Consider the following 20,905-nt stretch of genomic DNA (forward strand, 5'->3'; position numbering starts at 1 on the left):
AAGTGAAGGGATGTGTGTGTGGAATTGTATTAGTGGTGACACTTTTTGCCGAACATCGTCACAAGCGATAAAACATTGGTTCATCATTTCGAACCGGAAGCCGAACAGCAATTCATCGAGTGGCGCCACACTACCTTTCCTCCGAAGAAAAAGGTCAAAGACGCACCCTCAGCTGGCAAAATCATGGCAACTGTCTTCTGGGACTCTGAAGGGGCTATTCTGTTTGATGTCTTCCCTCGTGATGCAACAATCAACTCTGAAGTGTATTACGCTATCTTCAGGAAACTAAAGAAATGGCTTCGGCGTGTTTATCGCTACAAAAATACAAACCAACTTCGTGACAATGCAAAGTCTCAGCCTAGACTGCATACCTGAGAGGAGTTCACAAAACTTCAGTTGACTATTGTTCCTCGTCCACCCTACAGCCCAGATCTCGCACCTTCCGGCCTCCATCTGTTTGGCTCAATGAAGGATGCACTCCGGAGGAAGCAGTACGTGGATAATGGAGAGGTTCTTGATACAGCAAGACATTGGCTCTGTTGTCGACCACTAGAGTGGTACTATGCGGGCATACAGGCCCTCTCAGTAAGGTGGCGTAAGGCCGTTATATTTATAGTAAATTATGTTGAGAAGTAAGGTTTTGAAGTCAAACGAGTGGGAAATAAGATGGTGTATTGGAATCCTGAACAAAATCAACTAGCTTTCAGAAAAAGATGTTGCATTACTTATTGAATTCCCCTTGTAACTGGGAGATACATGCGAGTTCTGCTACCCCCACATTCCTATCTTCTGTATACGAGAAGAAACCTTTCTCACCGCCTGTTTCCACAGTGCTCCTACTACGTCATTTCGTCCACGTACCAGTCACAAAGAAACGACTACCATCGCTAACATGGTGTACATGACGACAGTATGCTTTGTTTAAACAGCTGTCGCCTATAGTTGTTCGTGTCAGCAATGTAGTTTTTTCTGCTACTTCGCTACAGTATTTATTCGAGTCAACGAAGGAAAATTGGGGGGAAAAATTCGCGTGGTTCCCAAATTTTTGTAAAGTGGTAGGAGGAAGCACCATGACAACATACTAAAAATCCTGACTGGTGGGCCAGCCGGAGTGGCCGAGCGGTTCTAGGCGCTACAGTCTGGAACCGCGCGACCGCTACCGTCGCAGGTTCTAATCCTGCTTCGGGCATGGATGTGTGTGATGTCCTTAGGTTAGTTAGGTTTAAGTAGTTCTAAGTTCTATGGGACTGATGACCTTAGAAGTTAAGTCCAATAGTGCTCAGAGCCATTTGAGCCTGACTGGTGGGGTGTGATCATGGGGGTGGAAATGGGGGGGGGGGGGCTTTTAAAGGCTACTGCGTCGCCAGTGATTCATCAGGCGAGCTGTGGAAGGATTGGTTGATATAACTTTGCGAGACACCCTCTAGTTGCTTGTGTGGGCGCGCACTGCCTTGCTGAAATGTAAGCCCAGGGTGGCTTGCCATGAAGTGCAACAAAACAAGGCACAGAATACCGTCGACGTACCGCTGTGCTGTAAATGTGCCGCGGATGACAACTAAAGGTGCCCTGATATAAAAAGAAATGGCACCTGAGGCCATGACTCCTGTTTGTCAGGCCATATGGCAGGCGACATGTTGGTATCCCACTGCTATCAGGGGCTCAGTTCGAAGCGGGACTCATCACTTAAGACAATCCAGTCAATGCGATTCCAAACCGAAGGCCTGTCTGGAGATGCCCCGGACAGTGGTGGGATACTAACGTGACTGTCGCCTGTCGTACGGCCCGACAACCCGGAGAGGTGGTCAGGGATCTAACCCGCCAGTTGGACAGAATTTGGTACGATATCCCTCAGGAAGACATCCAACAACTCCCTCAACCAATGATAAGCAAAATAACTGCCTGAATAAGGGCCAGAGGTGAACAAACGTTTTATTGACTTGCTCAATTTGTGAAGCTCTTTCTTTTCCTGAATTTGTCTGAAATTGTAATCATTTGTTTGTATGTGCATAGACATCACATGTACAAATTTCCGACCTATTCGGGTAATTCCTTCATAGTGCGTCTTTTTTTTTCCCCTTAGGGTGTATAAGTGATCAAAGCTGTAACGATTATTTTGGTACACACTGCACTTTGGGGACGACGGCCAATTTATAGCTCCCTTACTCTAGCTAATCTATTGGTGGCTCATAACTTACTAATTTATGTACACTACCAGTTAATAATTCGATACATTACGGCCTGATGTGCCGTCCCACAATGTCAGTATTAGCTCTTAAGCAAAAAAGTTTGACGACCACTGGTGTAGAAACTTTCAACAATCGTGGCCAACAGTAACAGCTGGCCACAAACTACTTTATTTAATGCGCATCAAACCGCTACCACTTGAGTCTTTTGACGCAACAAAATGGTCCCAAGTCCCCTGTCCTTCAAAGAAAGTGCGCTTATTTCCGTACCATGTAGCCGTGTCGTATACCGCAACACGGGGTCCATATTTCTTGCGTTATTTATGGCACAAAAGTTGCCTTGGGAAACGACCGCCTAACCTTAGACTCTCTCCTATACATATATTTTCCATATTATTTTCAAGTACACCTGAGGAGTTTTCCCATCTCTTGTCGTAAGATGTCAACTGAAATGTACAGCGCAAAATATGAACGAGTTTGTGAGAGAGAAGCAGCCTGCTCTTTTCAGTATGTTTAGCACTTTTATCTCGGTTGTTAATACCTGCTACGTGACTGACTACGAACCTGGAACTGGAAGAGACGGCGCGCAGCCTCAACATCCTCTGGAGTATCCGATGCAGGCTGTATGTGTACAGCGCTCAGTGCCAGTCCCAGACGACCTGCAGCAGAACACATTGGAGTCAGTAACTTAAAACACACACACACACACACACACACACACACACACACACACACACACACACGAACAAATACGATACTTTAGACCGTTTTGATATAGCTGCTCTGGTCCAAACGCTACAGTAGGTTACAGTCTTGATAGTTCTAACAGATCTCATGCTATGAGGGGCGTTTGAAACGTCCGTGCAAAAATAAAAACTATTTACGTGTTTGGGGTAAACCTTTTTTTTATTTTTCGACAGTCTCCTTTTAGACTTATACACTTCGTCCGACGCTGTTATAATTTGTTGATCCCTTCCGAATAATAGGAATTGTCCAAGTCTGCAAAAAAAAAAAAAAACTATTAGTTGCTGCAATCACCTCCACGTTTGAATAAAATCTTTGTACCACCAGCCATTTCTTCAAATTGGGGAACAAACAGTAGTCCGAGAGAGCGAAGTCTGGAGAACAGGGAGGATGTGAACCGAGCTGAAATCCTATTTCCATTAATTTTGCGACCACAACTGCTGAGGTGTGTGCTGATGCATTGTCGTGATGGAAAAGGAACTTTTTGCGGTCCGATTGCCGGCGTTTTTCTTGCAGCTCGGTTTTCAGACAGTCCAGTAACGATGAATAATATGCACTTGTAATAGTTTTACCATTTTCCAGATAGTCGATGAGGATTATCCCGTGTGAATCCCAAAAGACAGTCACCATAACCATTCCGGCCGAAGCATTGGTCTTCGCCTTTTTTGGTGCAGATTCTCCCTCAGTAACCCATTGTTTAGATTGTTGTTTGGTCTCAGGAGTATAGTAATGTATCCATGTTTCATCCACAGTGACGAAACGACACTTAAAGTCCTGCGTATTGCAACACTTAACACGATTCCGTTTTTGGTCAAGCGTGAAAAATCGCGGAACCCATCTTTCGGATACCTTTCTCATGTCCAAATGTTTATGCAAAATATTATGTACCCGTTCATTCGAGATGCCCACAGCACTAGCAATCTCACGCACGTTAACTCTTCTGTCATCCATCACCATATCATGGATTTTATCAATGATTTCTGGAGTTGTAACCTCCACAGGGCGTCCAGAACGTTTAGCATCTCATGTGCCCATCTGGCCACTCCGAAAATTTTGAAACCACTTATAAACTGTTTTAACCGAAGGTGCAGAGTCACCATAATGTTTATCAAGCTTCTGTTTAGTCTCCTGATTGGTTTTGTCTTTCAAAAAGTAATGTTTAAACACCACACGAAATTCTTCTTCGTCCATTTTTTGACAATCACTCAACTTCATTGATTCACACGAATGCCAAACACAAAGAAATAGACCAATATGGCTGAAACTTGGTGTGCGTTCTTTCCAAAAATGCTGCTAACTAAAAATGACGTCGATACGCGCCGGTGGTGCCATCTCTCTCACTCTGCACGGACTTTTCAAACGCCCCCGTTTATGTACACTACTGTCCATTAAAATTGCTACACCACGAAGATGACTTGCGACAGACGCGAAATTTAATCGACACGAAGAAGATGCTGTGATTAGCTTTTCAGAACATTCACACAAGGTTGGCGCCGGTGGCGACACCTACAACGTGCTGACATGAGGAAAGTTTCCAACCGATTTCTCATACACAAACAGCAGTTGACCGGCGTTGCCTGGTCAAACGTTGTTGTGATGCCTCGTGTAAGGAGGAGAAATGCCTACCATCACGTTTCCGACTTTGATAAATGTCGGATTGTAGCCTATCGCGATTGCGGTTTATCAGATCGCGACATTGCTGCTCGCGTTGGTCGAGATCCAATGACTGTTACCAGAATATGGAACCGGTGGGTTCAGGAGGGTAATACTGACCGTCGTGCTGGATTCCAACGGCCTCGTATCACTAGCAGTCGAGATGACAGGCATCTTATCCGCATGGCTGTAACGGATCGTGCAGCCACGTCTCGATCCCTGAGTCAACAGATGGGGACGTTTGCAAGACAACAACCATCTGCACGAACAGTTCGACGACGTTTGCAGCAGCATGGACTATCAACTCTGAGACCATGGCTGCGGTTACCCTTGACGCTGCATCACAGACAGGAGCGCCTGCGATGGTGTACTCAACGACGAACCAGGGTGCACGAATGGCAAAACGTCACTTTTTCGGATGAATTCAGGTTCTGTTTACAACATCATGATGGTCGCATCCGTGTTTGGCGACATCTCGCAGAACGCACATTGGAAGCGTGTATTCGTTATCGCCATACTGGCGTATCACCCAGCGTGATGGTATGGGGTGCCACTGGTTACACGTCTTGGTCACCTTTTGTTCGCATTGACGGCACTTTGAACAGTCGACGTTACATTTCAGATGTGTTACGATCCGTGGCTCTACCCTTTATTCGATCCCTGCGAAACCCTACATTTCAGCATGATAGTGCACGACCACATGTTGCAGTTCCTGTACGGGCCTTTCTCGATACAGAAAATGTTCGACGGCTGCCCTGGCCAGCACATTCTCCAGATCTCTCACCAATTGAAAACGTCTGGTCAATGTTGACCGAGCACCTGGTTCGTTACAATACGGCAGTCACTACTCTTGATGAACTGTGGTATAGCGTTGAAGCTGCATGGGCAGCTGTACCTGTACACGCCATCCAAGCTCTGTTTGACTCAGTGCCCAGGCGTATCAAGGCCGTTATTACGGCCACAGGTGTTTGTTCTGGGTACTGATTTCTCAGGATCTATGCACCCAAATTGCGTGAAAATGTAATCACATGTCAGTTCCAGTATAATAAATTTCTCCAATGAATACACGTTTATCATCTGCATTTCTTATTGGTGTAGCAATTTTAATGGCCAATAGTGTAGATGTAGGTGAACCGGAGACCCAGGTTAAAGAAGACCGGAATACGGAAGTTAGGAAGGTTCCGTCGTGAGGCCCGACGGGAAGGAGAAGGCGCCACGTACCGTGCTGGCGGTGCCGGAAGGTGGTGTTGTAGAGGCGGTAGGCGCGGCCGTGCGCCAGCAGCATCGTGTGGGCCGCCAGGTAGGATCCCACGCCCGGGTGGCCGGGCAGCCCCGGCGCCACGCTGGGTACGTATACGGAAAGAGCAGGCTCGTAGCCCGCCGCGATGTGCTCCGGCTCGTTGATCGTCACCCACCACTTCACCTGCAACACGCCCAGCCTCCGCTGCTGGCCCGTCGCAATGCGAAGACAGCAGACAAGTTCTCCTCTCACTATACAGACAGCATCAGTACCAAGGAAATTTCATCTGTGTTACGCTGGTACGAGTTGTCAGAGCCGTAAGGAGAAGGTGGCAAGATGGCCCCATTGAAGGACGCCGGAGAGGAGGTTGAGAAAAACTGACAGAAAAGAACTACAAGAAAGAAAGACGATTTGGTAGTCAACCGGAAGAGGTACGTGATGTCTACTTGTCATTTTCCTATCTTTCGCCAACTAAAACAAGCCTTTCCGTCGGCCCTCAGTTATTAATGCTCGTTATTGTCAAAGTAATTGCTATAATGTCGTTTCGTCAAAGTAGCATCACAAAAAATGGGACATGTCTATAACATGGTAATGTACACTGATCAGCTAGAACATCATGACCACTTACCTAATAGCCAATAAGTCCACCTTTGGCACGGGTAACAGTGGAGACGCGTTGTTGCATTGAAGCAATGAGGCCTCGATACGTCGCTCAAGGGAGTTGGCACTACATCTGCACGAATGCTGGACATTTGCCGCGCAGGACATTTGCCACACTCGCCCCTTCGCCACGTAGCTTGAGTAGCAATCCCTCAGGTAAGGGACGCCCTTCCTCGTACTACTTCTGTTTGCTTTCAAACCGCCGTCTCCACATCTTACTCGATACAACCAGTACGTAAGGGACCTTCTTCTTCGACATCTTGGCGAAATACAGAGCTTCTTTTCCGAAATCGAAATATTTATAACTTTTGGGAAACGAAAGCAATTCCGACGATTATGTCAGTATGTAATTAGTTCTGCCAAATATAAATGTAGATCCCTCTGTCTGTACGGTAGCTTCCTTTCACCGTTACTGATTGAGATAGAAACAGTCCATCGCCATGAGACCAACAAGAAAGGAACGATGTAAAGAGAATGCGAATGTACGCTAGTCATTTCGTTTTGATCACTGCATTTGTGGCTACTTTAATTACTACAACTGGATGCCCAAAAGACAATAAGGAAAGAAGAAATGAGTATGTGAATTTTTGAAAAGAAGAACGACATACGACATACTCCATATTAATTTACTCTCTACAATCCGATATCCCTTGCGGTGAAACATTAGTTAATAAAGTGTAGCGGGACAATGTTCAAAACATGACAAAGTACGTTCATAAACAGAGAAAAGAACATCTATGATTGACATGTCATCTAAAGTCGAAGCACAATTTTAAAATGTTAGAAATAAGGAAATGAAGTACTACAGAATGCTATGCTTGCAACGTACGTTGTTGTTCTACATTGTTTAGCTCTGCTATTTACAGGGTCACAGAGAAAGCATCCTAGGTTTTGGAGAGAAAAGCCGTAATTGTAATGATCTGCACTACAAAAGAAACAAGAAGCACAACTTAAGGAAAAGCAATGTAATTTGTGTTCCAGCTCACAAGCGACATTGAAGCAGGTAGTTCCTGTGACTTAGTATGGACAGAGGTTATATCCGACAACCGGAATAAATTAATAACTGGCTCTTTTTACCGACCCTCGGTCTCAGATGAAACAGTTGCTGATCATTTCAAAGAAAACTCGAGTCTCGTCGTAAATAGGTACCCTACTCATACAATTATAGTTGGCAGTGACTTCAATCTACCTTTCGTATGTTGACAAAAATACATTTTCAGACCCTACTGTAGATAGAAAACAACTTCCGTAATTGTTCTGAATGCTTTTTTTTAAATTATTTTGAACAATCAGTTCACGAGGCCATTCAAATTGTAAATGGTTACGAAAATACACTTGACCTCTTAGCCACAAATAATCCTGAGTATCACGACAGATACAGAGATTAGTGAATACACAGTCGTAGCGAGGCTCAATTCCGTAACAAAGAAATTTAGTAAAACTAACCGTGAAATATATCTGTTCATAAAAGCAACTAAAAATTCGGTTGACGTCTATCTAAGAGACAGTCTCCAATCCTTCCTAACTATGTAAGTGAAGACCATATGTGGCTTAAATTCAAAGAAATAGTATCAACAGCACTCGAGAGATTCATACCAAATAAATTAATAACAGACGGAACTGATCCCCCATGGTACACAAAAGACGACAGAAAGCTGCTGCAGGAGCACCGAAAAAGGCACGTATAGTTTAGACGAAAGCAAAATCACCGAGATTGGCGAAGTTTTTCTGAGACTCGAAATTTGGTGCGGATTTCAATGCGAGATGCATTTAATAGTTTCCACAACGAAACTCTCTCCAGAAATGTGGCGGAAATTCCATACAGATTCTGGTCCTATGTTAAGTAAACCAGCGGAAAGGCTCTGTAAGTACCTTTACTACAGGTCGGGCGGAGGAGGAGGAGGAGGAGGAGGAGGAGGAGGAGGAGGAGGAGGTAAAATAGTGGCAAATGTCCAGCGTGGCAAATGTCCGCACACCCATCTGCACACATACAAGTCAGCTAATTTCGGAAGGGGGGGGGGGGTGAGCGATGAGCTCTGACGCCACTTTCAGTCACATCCCATATGTATTCCACCGGGTACAGAGCTGGCGAGTTGCTGGGCCAGTACATCAACTGAAACTCGCCACTGTGTTCCTCAAACCACTCCATTACACCCCTGACCTTGCGCCATGACGCTTTATTTTATTGAAAAATGCTACTGCGATCAGGGAACATGATCGTCATGAAGGGGTGTATGTGGTCTGCGACCAGTGTATGATACTCTTCGGCCACCATGGTACCTTGCACAAGCTCCACTGGACTCATGGATGCCCTCGCGAATGTTTCCTAGAGCGTACTGGAGCCACTGTCAGCTTGTCTCCGCCCCGCAGTAAATGTGTCAACGAGCTGTTCCCCTGGAAGACGATGGAGTCATGATCTACCATCGGCATGATGAAGAAGGTACAGGGATTCATAAGACCATGCAACGCCCTCCCACTGCGCCAAAGTTCAGTGCCGATGGTCACGTGCACATTTCAGTCGTAGTTGCTGATGTCGTGCTGTTAACATTGTCACATGCATGGGCCGTCGGCTGCGGAGGCCCGTCGTTAGGCGTAGTTTGTGCACTGTGTACTCACACACACTTGTACTTTGCCCAGCATTAAAGTCTGATGATAGTTCCGCCAGTTTGCTGCCTATCCTGTTTTACCAGTCCGCCCAGCCTGCGACCGTCCTACATCTTTAATGAGGTGTGGCCGCCCAACCACTCGAAGTCTGGACGTGATTTCACCTTGGTTTCGCTTTGTGTTGAAGATGCTCACCACAGCACTCCTCGAACACCCGACAAGTCGTGCAGTTTCCGAAATGCTCGGGCCGAGTCTCCGGGCCATCACAATCTGTCCTCGGCCACACTCAGATCGCGCGCCTTCCCCATTCTACACACGGACAGCGCGCTCACTGATGCTGTATGCACCGTGCGTGTTTCTAACTAGCAGTCATTCCTCGCCAGGTGACGCTGCAATCGCTCGGTGGTCAATGTTCTGGCTGATCAGTGTAGCAACAGTGCGCTTGGTTCACAAAGCAGCTATTTACATAGCTCCGTCGTCTTCAACTATAGAGTTCTTGCTGCTAAGGTATTATGTGTCTCAAAGGTTGGTGATTGGATGCTGAAGCAAATATGCTACTTGTTCGAATGTTTCTGGTTTCTGCTGACCGAGAACTAGCGAGATGCAGCAGTGGCGGAAACAAGGAAGAAAGGTGGAGGATGTGTTATTTACTTGCCCCTCCAGCCAAGGGCGCCCACACCCGGGGCCAAGAGGAGGCCGACGACCACCCACCTTCCCTGCCGACCACCCTCCTCCTCCGTCACCCCCCCCCCCCTGCTCTTGGAGCAAAGAAAGAAAATATAGTTAGATGTTTTTCTTTCAAGAAAATTATTTCGAAGTCGGGATTACGCAGGTTTTCAGCAGGGTCAGAACTGCAACTTTTTTATGCTTACTTACAAGTCGCCATTCGTCTTCCAAAATATTAAAAATCTCCACACCCCCAGGTCCAGCCCCTCACCCCATTCCATCCCCCCCCCCGCCACCACCACCACCACCACCACCACCACCACCACCACCACCACAAACAATCGTATTATTGTGCCCTTGCTTCTAGTCAGTACTTTTGCTGCTCCCAATTTCCTTTGGTGCGATCTGTTAAGAAAGTAAATAAATACAAACTCAACAGTAACCTCTCAGTTCACAGATAGTATTACCGGAGTTGTTAGCTGTGCCTTTAGACAGTTATACGCTATTCATCTAAGTTGAGCCAGCATGTAAACAAACGTATGCCTTGCCATTGGTCATTGTCAGTGACCTAATCATTGAACAAATCCTGGACAAGAGTAGTTCAACAATTCGTTGTAACCCTTTTTGTTTATTTATGATTCATTATTTATGCACTATTAACAGTGTTTTTATAAGGAGCAAATAAAATCTATTCTTTGTTATTGTATGTATGAAGGTTACGAGCGCTGAACGGCGAAGTTATCAGCGCCCTTACACATATCAAAAGAAATGAATGTTCTTTTTTAAACTTCATAGTAAAACCAGTATACAACAGTATCCACCATTAACAATAAGATGTGGAAGATTTATTGGTTTGAGGGCGGGGCGGGAAGGGGGGGGGGCAGCTTTGTCGAAAAAATGTGTTTATATATCTTATTTTCCCAGAATTTGTTCTTTGAGGAAGATCAGACAGCAGTTCGTCCTTTAAATCGTCGCATATATCAGATATAGAGATAAGTTACTGCATGGTAGTTGCTCTGGAAGGTCGGTCGTTTACTTAGTGCACTCAACCGAATTTTCATTCTACTTTAAATACTGCCAGAGAAAGCTCTTGTTATCCGGATATAATTAACAAAGTGTTAGGGTCTTGACTGATCCGCAAAGAGTCGCTATACTAGTGGAGGGACTTTTCTCGGTTGCGACTGTGTGGGACGTGTTGCTGGGTGACCTTACCCTGTCGCCGAACTTGGTGAAGAGCACATTGGCGTACTCCTCGAAGTAGTAAGCCATTATCGCGTTGGCCCATCCACCTAAGTCTTGCAGGCGTTGCGGCAGATCCCAGTGGTACATCGTCACCTGCAAGCAACAGAACATTAAACTGTCGTGTCTCTTGTCCAACGGACAGAATTAACTTGTAGCGCAGTCGTCTCTGTACATATACAATGTTTCGCGGAGCGCATGCTTAAACGTAACAAAACAGCAGCCCTAAACTGAAGAATTTGTGACAACTATGATTCACGTTTATCTATTTGTGGCACGTTGATTGTTGAGGCTATAAAATGAAACGTATAAACAACAAATTACTAAGTTAAGTTGAAATTTAAACATATAAAGCAGATGTCTCATTTGTCATTGAGGAATCGAGTGTAGCACTACGGTACATTCTTATTACGGTGACTGGTGAACAACGTGCTGAATGGTCTGATTTCTCACAACACGCTTCTTCCATTATCAAGTCTTAGACTGAAATGAAATGAAATGTCGTGTGACGAGGGCCTCCCGTCGGGTAGACCGCTCGCCTAGTGCAAGTCTTTCGATTTGACGCCACTTCGGCGACTTGCGCGTCGATGGGGATGAAATGATGATGATTAGGACAACACAACACCCAGTCCCTGAGCGGAGAAAAATCTCCAACCCAGCCGGGAATCGAACCCGGGCCCTTAGGATTGACAGTCCGTCGCGCTGACCACTTTTTTTTTTTAGTGCTCTACCAACTTTTTTTTTATTTTAATAACAAACATAAACTGCTTCTAGCATTTGTTTCTTTAAATATATAAGACGATGACTTTATAAAATAAAATTTTTCTGGGAAACGTAAATAAGTGGACTTTTTTTTACATAATAGTGAAAAAAATAAAATAAAATAAAATATCCTGCTTCTGTCAGTACAAAACAATAACGTTCTACGTTCCTCTTTTAGGCGCGTACCTCGCTAATCCCGTCATACCTCGCGTTGGTGTCGGGTACGTCTTCACGTGTGTTTGTGGATCCTCTCCACTGTCCTGGTCCTTTCTTGTTCTGATACTTATAGACAATAATTACATTCTCCTACCCGGGACACCCCAACTGGGTGGGGGATCAAGCAAGGCACTCCCTAAAAAATTTGCGTAATATGTTCGATATCTCGGATGTCTCATAAGCTTTGAGTGATGTTCCTGTAGTAAGGCCCAAAAGTCAAGCACATTCTTACTGCCGTCTCGGAAAAGATAACGCACAGTCAAACCTCGAATCCAAGTCACTGCGTTTGTCTTCGTTCGGGGATAATATGTCGTATCTGGGAGAAGTAGTGTGCGTGGTTCTATTGTTTGCGGCCCCACCCGAAGGAGGAAGGCGATCATTTTTTTGACCAAACACCATACGTCCGCCGAAGGACCGCATATCAGGCGATGCTCCTCAGTGTCTATAACATTGCACTGCGGACACAGTGGCTCGTCCGCCATATGAATGGTATGCAACCTGGAACGAGTCACGTATTTCCCATTTACCACCTGATACCACAGTGCGCGCGTTCCCGTATCAAGGTGTGGGTGGTGCACTGTACGCCATACCACTGACCACGTAACTGTTGGTTGGCGGCGCTCTACGGCATTATTCGGTCGTCGTCGAGTCAAGATGTGATATATATCACGTGCCGTTGCCGTCCTGGTAGTCGGTAGTTCCATATGTACATAACTGTGCTCCACAAAGAAGGTTCGCATATGGGCAAGCGATGGTGAGATGTGAGCCACCGCTACCGGAGCCGAACGAGAAGTTGGAGCGAGTTCGTCTATCAAGCTGCCCGTCAGACTTGTCTGGTGTCGTGTCCACATCTTTATCATTGTGGTTACATAAATAGCCACTGCTCGGTCGCGTACGTGGACTAGTCCAAGACCTCCACGACTACGAGGAAGGGTGAGGGTTTCGTATCCTACCTTAAAAAGCAGACCTGTGCTCACAAAATATCCTAGTGCCGCCAGGATTCGGCGGGCCAACACCACCGGCATAGGAAGAACTTGTGCCAGGTGGGGGATGCGAGAGGCTAGATAAGTGTTGGCAAAGGTGACCCGTTGTATCATATCCAGTGCCCTTAACCTGTGACTTCGGACACTCGCACGAATTGTTTGCAGAAGATGTCTGTAACTCAGTGCCACCGTGCGTCGAACGTCTGTAGTGAAGATAATTCCTAGGCATTTCATCTTGTTGATCGGCTGTAATGGTGCTGGCCGCGGTGGTCTCGCGGTTCTAGGCGCGCAGTCCGGAACCGTGCGACTGCTACGGCCGCAGGTTCGAATCCTGCCTCGGGCATGGATGTGTGTGATGTCCTTAGGTTAGTTAGGTTTAAGTAGTTCTAAGTTCTAGGGGACTGATGACCACAGCAGTTGAGTCCCATAGTGCTCAGAGCCATTTGAACCATTTGTAATGGTGCTACACTTCCTGTCGGGAGTCCTCTCCCGATGTTCATCGCTCCCGACTTTGCCATGTTCAGGCGACTTCCCGTAGCCATACAATACAAATTAATCCAATGCAAGGCCGCTCTTGCCTCGTCGCCTGACCGTGCTAAAAACACTAGGTCATCTGCGTATGTTCGGCATATAAACTTGTTGTGCCTTATCGTCATTCCTTGGAGTCGATTCCGGAGCCCGCAAAGCAGCGGCTCGACAGCGATGGCATACAATATCGTTGACAGCGGGCACCCTTGTCTGACCGATCGTGAGATGGTGATGGGCCCCACCAAGCGTCCATTGATGAGCACTTTGGATGCGGCTCCCTGGAGTAGTCTCATGACGACGGTGACAAAACTTTCCGGAAACTTCATTTTCGTCATCACGTCCGTGAGATAAGCATGACTCAGCCTGTCAAATGCGCGATCGAAGTCTATCGATACCAATTCACCCCGGAGACGACATGTTGAAGCCAGTGCGATAACATCGCGGTAGTCGCTGAGTGCCGTTTGTATATTGCTAGCTCCTCCTAGCTGGGTTTGGTCGAGTGAAATCACTTGGCGTATCACGCGTTTAAAGCGTGCTGCAAGTATCCTGGCGTAGATTTTGTAGTCGCAATTAAGAAGGGTCAGTGGCCAGTAGGCCTGTATCCCTGTGCCGCCAGATGGTTTGTGGATGGGGATGATCATTCCTTCGACGAAGGAAGGTGGAAGAGGCACGTTGGGAGACATCAATTCGCAGTACATGGCAGTCCATCGTGGAATCATGAGATCTTTAAATGTACGATAGAACTCTAACGGAAACCCGTCGGGCCCCGGCGATTTGTGCGACGCTCCCTTATGAATCGCTTCCATTACGTCGTCAACTGTGATTTCACCTGTTAACTCCAGGTTGGCCGACTCGTCGAGACACGCGGAGAGCGTTCGTCGGACCTCATGAAAGGCTGCCTGATCGTGTTCCGCTTCTTCATAGAGATGACCGTAGTGTTCCACGAAAGCGTTGGCAATGTCTTTTTGCGTTGTCATGCGGCGACCATCTGGCAGTACGACCGTCTGTATTAAGGTTCTGCGGCTACGTTGTTTTTCTCTGATAACGTGATACATCGACGGGGATTCTCCACGGACTCGTTCAAAGGCCCTTGCACGGATTGCGACACCCTCCAGTCGGCGGCGCGTTATGGAAATTATTTGGGCTTGTGCTCGTTTGATACCGGCACGACGCTCCTGTGAAGGTGCTTGTACAGAAAGTTCGCGGAGCATCGTGAAATAAAATTCCGTCGTGTATCGCCTCCACATCATCTGCTCTCTTCCGTATGCAATTAACGCTCGGCGCAATGCAGGCTTAACGCATTCCAGCCACCACTGCAACGTCGTCGGATATGTCGGGAGGCGTCGTTCACGTAGATGCCAAGCGTCTTCGACTAAGCGTCTGCACTCAGGTTCCCTAAGGTGTGCTGTATCTGTTTCCAAACACTGCGACTCCTCCACACTTGTTGACGACTCAGGGAGACCGTGCATATATATGCTATGTGCATCGAGGATCGCAGGTTCGAGACGACGTGTTACGTAAATGCGATCGAGACGACTTGCAGAGTGACTCGTGACGTAGGTGTATCCACGTCTGCGGCCATGTATCTTCTCCCATGTATCTATGAGATTCATGTCCTGTATGAGTTGCCGCAGCTCCGGGCACGAAGTATAACGTGGGTGTTGATCTTTTGGTGCGAGCACGCAGTTGAAGTCGCCTCCAAATAAGACATGTTCATACCGACCTAAGAATAGTGTTGCAATCTCCTCTGCGTAAAATCGGGATCGGTCGCGCCGTCTGTCTGACCCCGACGGTGCGTAAATGTTAACGACCCGTACTCCCAGCACCGTGAGCGCCAGTCCTCGCGCTGACGGCAGGTACACCACGTCCTCGGCTACTATGCCGCTACGCAGAAGTATCGCTGTTCCGCTGCCGCCGTCGGTAGTAGGTGTAATGTACGTATCGTACTCATAGAGGTCGGGGAAGCTCTCAACACATACTTCCTGCAGCAGAACGATGTCGACGTCTGACGCATGCAACATGTCTCGTAATAATTGCAATTTGACAGGCGTTCTGATCGTATTAATATTAATAGAGGCTGTTCGATATGCCTGCCGCTGTTCCTCAGTGCGTAAAGCGCACATGAACGCTTACGTTAATTTGTGTGCTTCTGCCCGGTGACATGCTGTCTGTGCGTCAGTCTGCATCTTCTGCGCGGTTAACATCCGGTGGACGCAGCACTCGCCATGGCGGGTGCGTCGTCGGTGTGGGGGTCAGTATCGGATTCGTCGGCCCAGTTCCTGTGCTGGAGGTCCAGCTCCCGTCGTGTGTCTCCGGCCGGGCTGACCGAAGGCGGTGGCGTTGCTGCGGTGGGTGGAGGGTCTCCTTCCGTCGGCTTTCCGTCCGGTGTGTCTGTATTCAACCCCTGTGTAGCATGATTCGCGTCGTACTGCTGTGTGGAAGGTATAACCTCCCGTTGCGCATCCGGAAGCACTGTATCGACGTCACACCCAAGTCCGTCTGACGTGGACTGCAGTAAGCAGGTATCCGACGGCGCTAGCCGTCGTTTCTTGTGGCGCTTCGGCGATCGTTGTTTGCGCGTGTGCGCCTCCGTATCCGAGTGCGGAAGTGACTCCCGGTGCTCAGGGACGAAAGCAGCTGTCGACACAACAGCAGGATCAATTTCCATTTCTCCTACCGATCCTTCCCGCTCGGTTAAGTGCGTCGTCGGCGCCGGAGCGGCAGAGGTGTGCGTCGTTTCGTCACTGGAGGCGGTCTCTGCCGCAGTCGGTTGCCGTAAACTGTCAGGATTCTGTAGCTGGTCATTCTTCGGGATGGGATCCGTTCGAAATGCGTCCGCATACGTTAGTGGCAGCGGCGTCAACGTGGACGGAGGTACGGGTTCGCCGTTTGGAACTTGCACTATCCTCCGCTGCATACATTCGGAACGGACGTGGCCCTCTTTCCCGCAGCCTGAGCATGTTTTGGGTTGTCCATCGTATATGACTATAGCTCTGCATCCGCCGATGAACAAGTACGAGGGTACATGTTGTGTCAGTTCTATTCTGATTTGACGCACCCCATTGAGAACGGGGTAAGTCGTGAAGTTGGACCATTTTTCCTCAACGTGGCTAAGCACTCTTCCATATGGGCGTAAGGCGTCAACGACCAAGTCAGACGGAACCTCGAAGGGAAGTTCGAAAATACGTATGTTTCGTAAGCCCAGTCCTGCATGATCAATAGTTACTTCTCCAACATGTCCATCAGAGTGACGAAATTTGAGTCCATGTTTAGTATCTCGGATGATTCTGTCACATACTGCATCGTTAATCAGCTTGACGTAAACAACACTGCTCACTATGGAGAGGTGGATTCCGATAAGTTCGTTGTAGTCAAGTTTAACTTCGTCTCGTAGGAACCTTTCTATTTCGTAGGCTTTCGGTCTCGCATAGTCATTCGAAAAACTAATCTTGAGAGTCGACTTTCGGTATGCATGTGCCATTCTATATCGAGTCTTCTAAACGCACGAGCACGCCGAAGAGGTAAACAACTGCGCGAGCGCGAACTTCTCCGGCAGGGACGTAAACAGACGTCCGTGCCGTAGCACCGCCGAAGGCAGACTGCCACTCAGCTATCGGGGGCGGACAGTCTTACACTGTTGAGCTTTGACTATATGACAAGTGGATCCCCATGAGAGACACAATATACTACTGTACATGTCCCTATGTTGCTAGTGAAAAAGGCAGGAAGGGTAGAGGGGAGTGTGCATTTCTCCTTCTGAGGCTTAGTCATGAATAAAATTATCTTTCCCTAAATTTTTGTTTTTATTAAGGTTAGCGTCACTCAGCAGCGCAGTCATTGGTAGCCTTACACTATCAGATATTTAGCGCTGCAGCTAAGCCGAATAAAAATTGTAATATTTAGAGAATAAATGTAAGAAAAAAGTAATAAAAATGAGCAAAAAATTATAATACCTATCAAAATAGATTCCACATGACTGGCTATATGCAAATGGGAAATTAGTAAAACTACTACACACAAATCCGTCGAAGTTGGATGCCGCCTGGTGGTGTTGCGGACACGTGGGTCGGTGAGGAATGTACGAGGGTAAGTCCAAAAATATGGTCTCCTATTTTTTTATAAGTACATAGACCTGTTTATTTCTAGAATGGTTTACATCAGCTTACAAAATGGCCCTGAGAACTATGGGAATTAACATCGGAGGTAATCAGCCCCCTAGAACTTAGAACTACTTAAACCTGACTAACCTAAGGATAGCACACACATCCATGCCCGCGGCAGGATTCGAACCTGCGACCGTAGCGGACGCGCTGTTCCAGACTGTAGCGCCTAGAACCGATCGGCCACCATCAGCTTACAGCTTGAACATTTAGCTATTTTTCGACACAGTCACCATTTCTGTCAATGCATTTTTGTAGACGCTGTGGCAGTTTTTGTATGCCCATGTCATACCAGCTCGCCGCCATGCAGTTCAGAAAGTCATGAACCTCTTCTTACACCTCGTCGTCGGAGCTGAATCGCTTTCCGGCCAAATGTTCTTTTAACCTAGGGAATAGGTTATAGTCATTGGGCTCCAAGTAAGGACTATAGGGTGGGTGGGTGATTATGTTCCACTGAAATTGTTGCAGGAGAGCAACGGTTTGCCGAGCGATGCGTGGGCGAGCGTTGTCATGGAGAATGTGTACGCTCTTGCTCAACATTCCTCTTCTCCGGTTCTGAATTGCCCGTTTGAGTTTTTTCAGGGTCTCACAGTACCTGTCAGCGTTAATTGTGGTCCTAGCGATTCAGCTCCGACAACGAGGTGAAAGAGGTTCTTAACTTTCTGAACAGCATGGCGGCGAGCTGGTATGACATGGGCATACAAAAACTGCCACAGCGTCTACAAAAATGCATCGACAGAAATGGCGATTATGTCGAAAACTAGCCAAATGTTCAAGCTGTAAACTGATGTAAACCATTGTAGAATTAAACAGGTCTACGTACTTATAAAAAATAGGAGATTTAACTTTTGGGATTACCCTCGCATGTAAGTGGAGCAGACACCCCTAGCGAAGATATCGGCTGAAAATGGGGAAATCCATTGAGATAAGCATCTTTGACAAAGGGCAGATTATTATCACGCAGAGTTTGTGAACAGTATCTCGAAAACGGCAAAGATGGTCGAATGTTCACGGAAAGAGGTAGGAGGACAGGGAAACAACCACTAGGCGCTAAATGTTCGGCCGTCCACGACTCTTCACAGAACGTGAGATTCGGAGGCTTGTCTTTTTCGTGAAGTGGCTCTGAGCACTATGGTACTTAACATCTGAGGTCATCAGTCCCCTAGAACTTAGAACTACTTAAACCTAACCAACCTAAGGACATCACACACATCCATGCTCGAGGCGGGATTCGAACCTGCGACCGTAGCAGTCGCGCGGTTCCGGACTGAAGCGCCTAGAACCGCTCGGCCACCGCGGGCGGCTCTTCGTGAAGTAGGATAAATAATGATCTATTGTATCTCTGCTGAAAGAGCACAGTGCTGATGCACGCCCAAGTATTTCGGAGCACACCGTTCATCGTACATTATTGAACATGGAGCTCCGCACTCCTACGTGTTCATATGTTGACCCAACGACGTCGTCAAATACGATAACAGCGCACATGGGACCCTACGGATTCGACCGTCAATTAACGGAAAAGTGTCGGCACTTCGGGCGAATCACATGTATGCTACACTAGGTGGATGGTCGTCTCCACAAACGCTGTCATCGAGGGGAACGGTGGCTCGAAACGTGCGGCGCGCCACGGTCGCTTGCTGGTGGGAGCAATATTATACTATGGGGGGCGTTCTCCTCCCCTTGCATGGGGCCTGTGGTAGTAATAGAAGACACGCCTACAGTTGTGAACCACCTGCATTCCTTCATGCTTGATGTCTTCCCCAATGGCGATGCCGTCTTTCAGCAGTATAATTGTGCGTGTTTCGGAGACAAAACCGTGCTACAGTTGTTTGAGGAGCATTATAGTTAACTCACGTTGATGTCTCAGCGACCAAATTCGCCTGGTGTAAATCCTATGGAACTCATTTGGGCCGCCATCGGGCTCCATCACCGCGTACGTGAATCAGCGGCTCGTTATTTACGTCAGTTACGTGAGCTGTGCATAGACATCTAATGCCACATATATCCCAAACCTACCAATAAACTGTCGGATCCCTGACACTCAGAATCAGAATATCTGGCAAATTCAGCCCAAAGTAAGTAAACAAGATTAGCACTTGCCTTTAAGATGGAACTACTAATTGCTTTAATAATCACATCGTAAAAGACACGTGCTAGTCTTTTTTACCTGACTTGGGCTGATTTTACCAGATATGACGTGTTAATGGTCTAACAACTTTTAGTACTGTACTCAATAAAGGGGTACAGAAGAAAAATACAGTCAAATGGCGGTGTATTCTTTAAAAATTTAGGCTTTCTTTCTAGTGCGAAACAAATTTATCTTGGTGAATATAAACTGAGCGTAATGGATCAATAGTCCGATTAAAATTTCTTGATGTTGATATTTCGGGCGTTAGAGCGGTTTCCTTCAACCAGAGCGCTCAACGTCACGCCCGAGCCGTTCGCCGTTGCCGAATTGCCACAACAATCGGTCAGTTCACTTCCAATTTCTTGTCTGGCTTTCTTTCTTGACGTGTTTGGATTCCGAATCCTGAGTCTGACGCTTTTATTTCATATTTCGAGACTGACACACACACACACACACACACACACACACACACACACACACACACACACACACACACACACACACACACACACAACGATGCTAACGAAATACACGTTTCATACATAGCTCTAACCAAACACTACTGGGTCCTTCCGCACAAGGCGCAATTCAGCCTCACGTTCACAGTTATTACGATCACAGAGATCGGCTTACATTAGGCAAGCTTTGCACGACGTTACGTGTAGCCGAATTTTTGAAGACTTCAATTAATCGTTTTGACTGGGTCACCAGAGTCATAAATATAACACAGCGCAATGTAGTGGCGTCGTGCAGTGATTAGCGTGTAAACCTTACATGTAGAAAGTCTTAGGTTCGAATTTTGTCACATGCAGCGAAATTGTTTTAATTTCTAAATCTAATCTGAAGACTTTTTATGCAATTAAATACTTTATATGTTTTTTATTTCTAACATTTTGCCGCATCATTTTCATCATCGTATTGACTTCTTTTTGTTCTTTTTCATTTTGTCATTTTTTCTTTTGGAATCTGCCTGTGTCGCCTTAATCTGTATCCAAGTGCCAGCCAGGACTGCTCATGGGTTGGTAACACGGCAGCTCGTGGAGCCAGTGTGAGGATAGTTTCTGGTAACAAATGACAGCGAGAAATTACAGCTTGCTTTTAGCACTGAAACAATTTGGTTTTCGTGAGTTTGCTCGTAG

General features: G+C 46.9%; 1 protein-coding gene across 1 annotated transcript in view; it reads right to left on the reverse strand.

Annotated features, from left to right (window-relative positions):
- Positions 1-20,905, reverse strand: part of LOC126199557 (myrosinase 1-like) — a 173,342-nt gene that overhangs the window by 104,740 nt on the left and 47,697 nt on the right. Inside the window, exons 4-6 of the mRNA XM_049936479.1 lie at positions 10,963-11,085; positions 5,802-6,003; positions 2,748-2,842 (exon numbers count right to left, since the gene is read on the reverse strand). Of these exons, the coding sequence (XP_049792436.1) occupies positions 2,748-2,842; positions 5,802-6,003; positions 10,963-11,085 (420 nt within the window). The remainder of the gene's footprint in view (positions 1-2,747; positions 2,843-5,801; positions 6,004-10,962; positions 11,086-20,905) is intronic.

This window comes from Schistocerca nitens, chromosome 8 (genome assembly GCF_023898315.1).
Source record: "Schistocerca nitens isolate TAMUIC-IGC-003100 chromosome 8, iqSchNite1.1, whole genome shotgun sequence".
NCBI lineage: Eukaryota > Metazoa > Arthropoda > Insecta > Orthoptera > Acrididae > Schistocerca > Schistocerca nitens.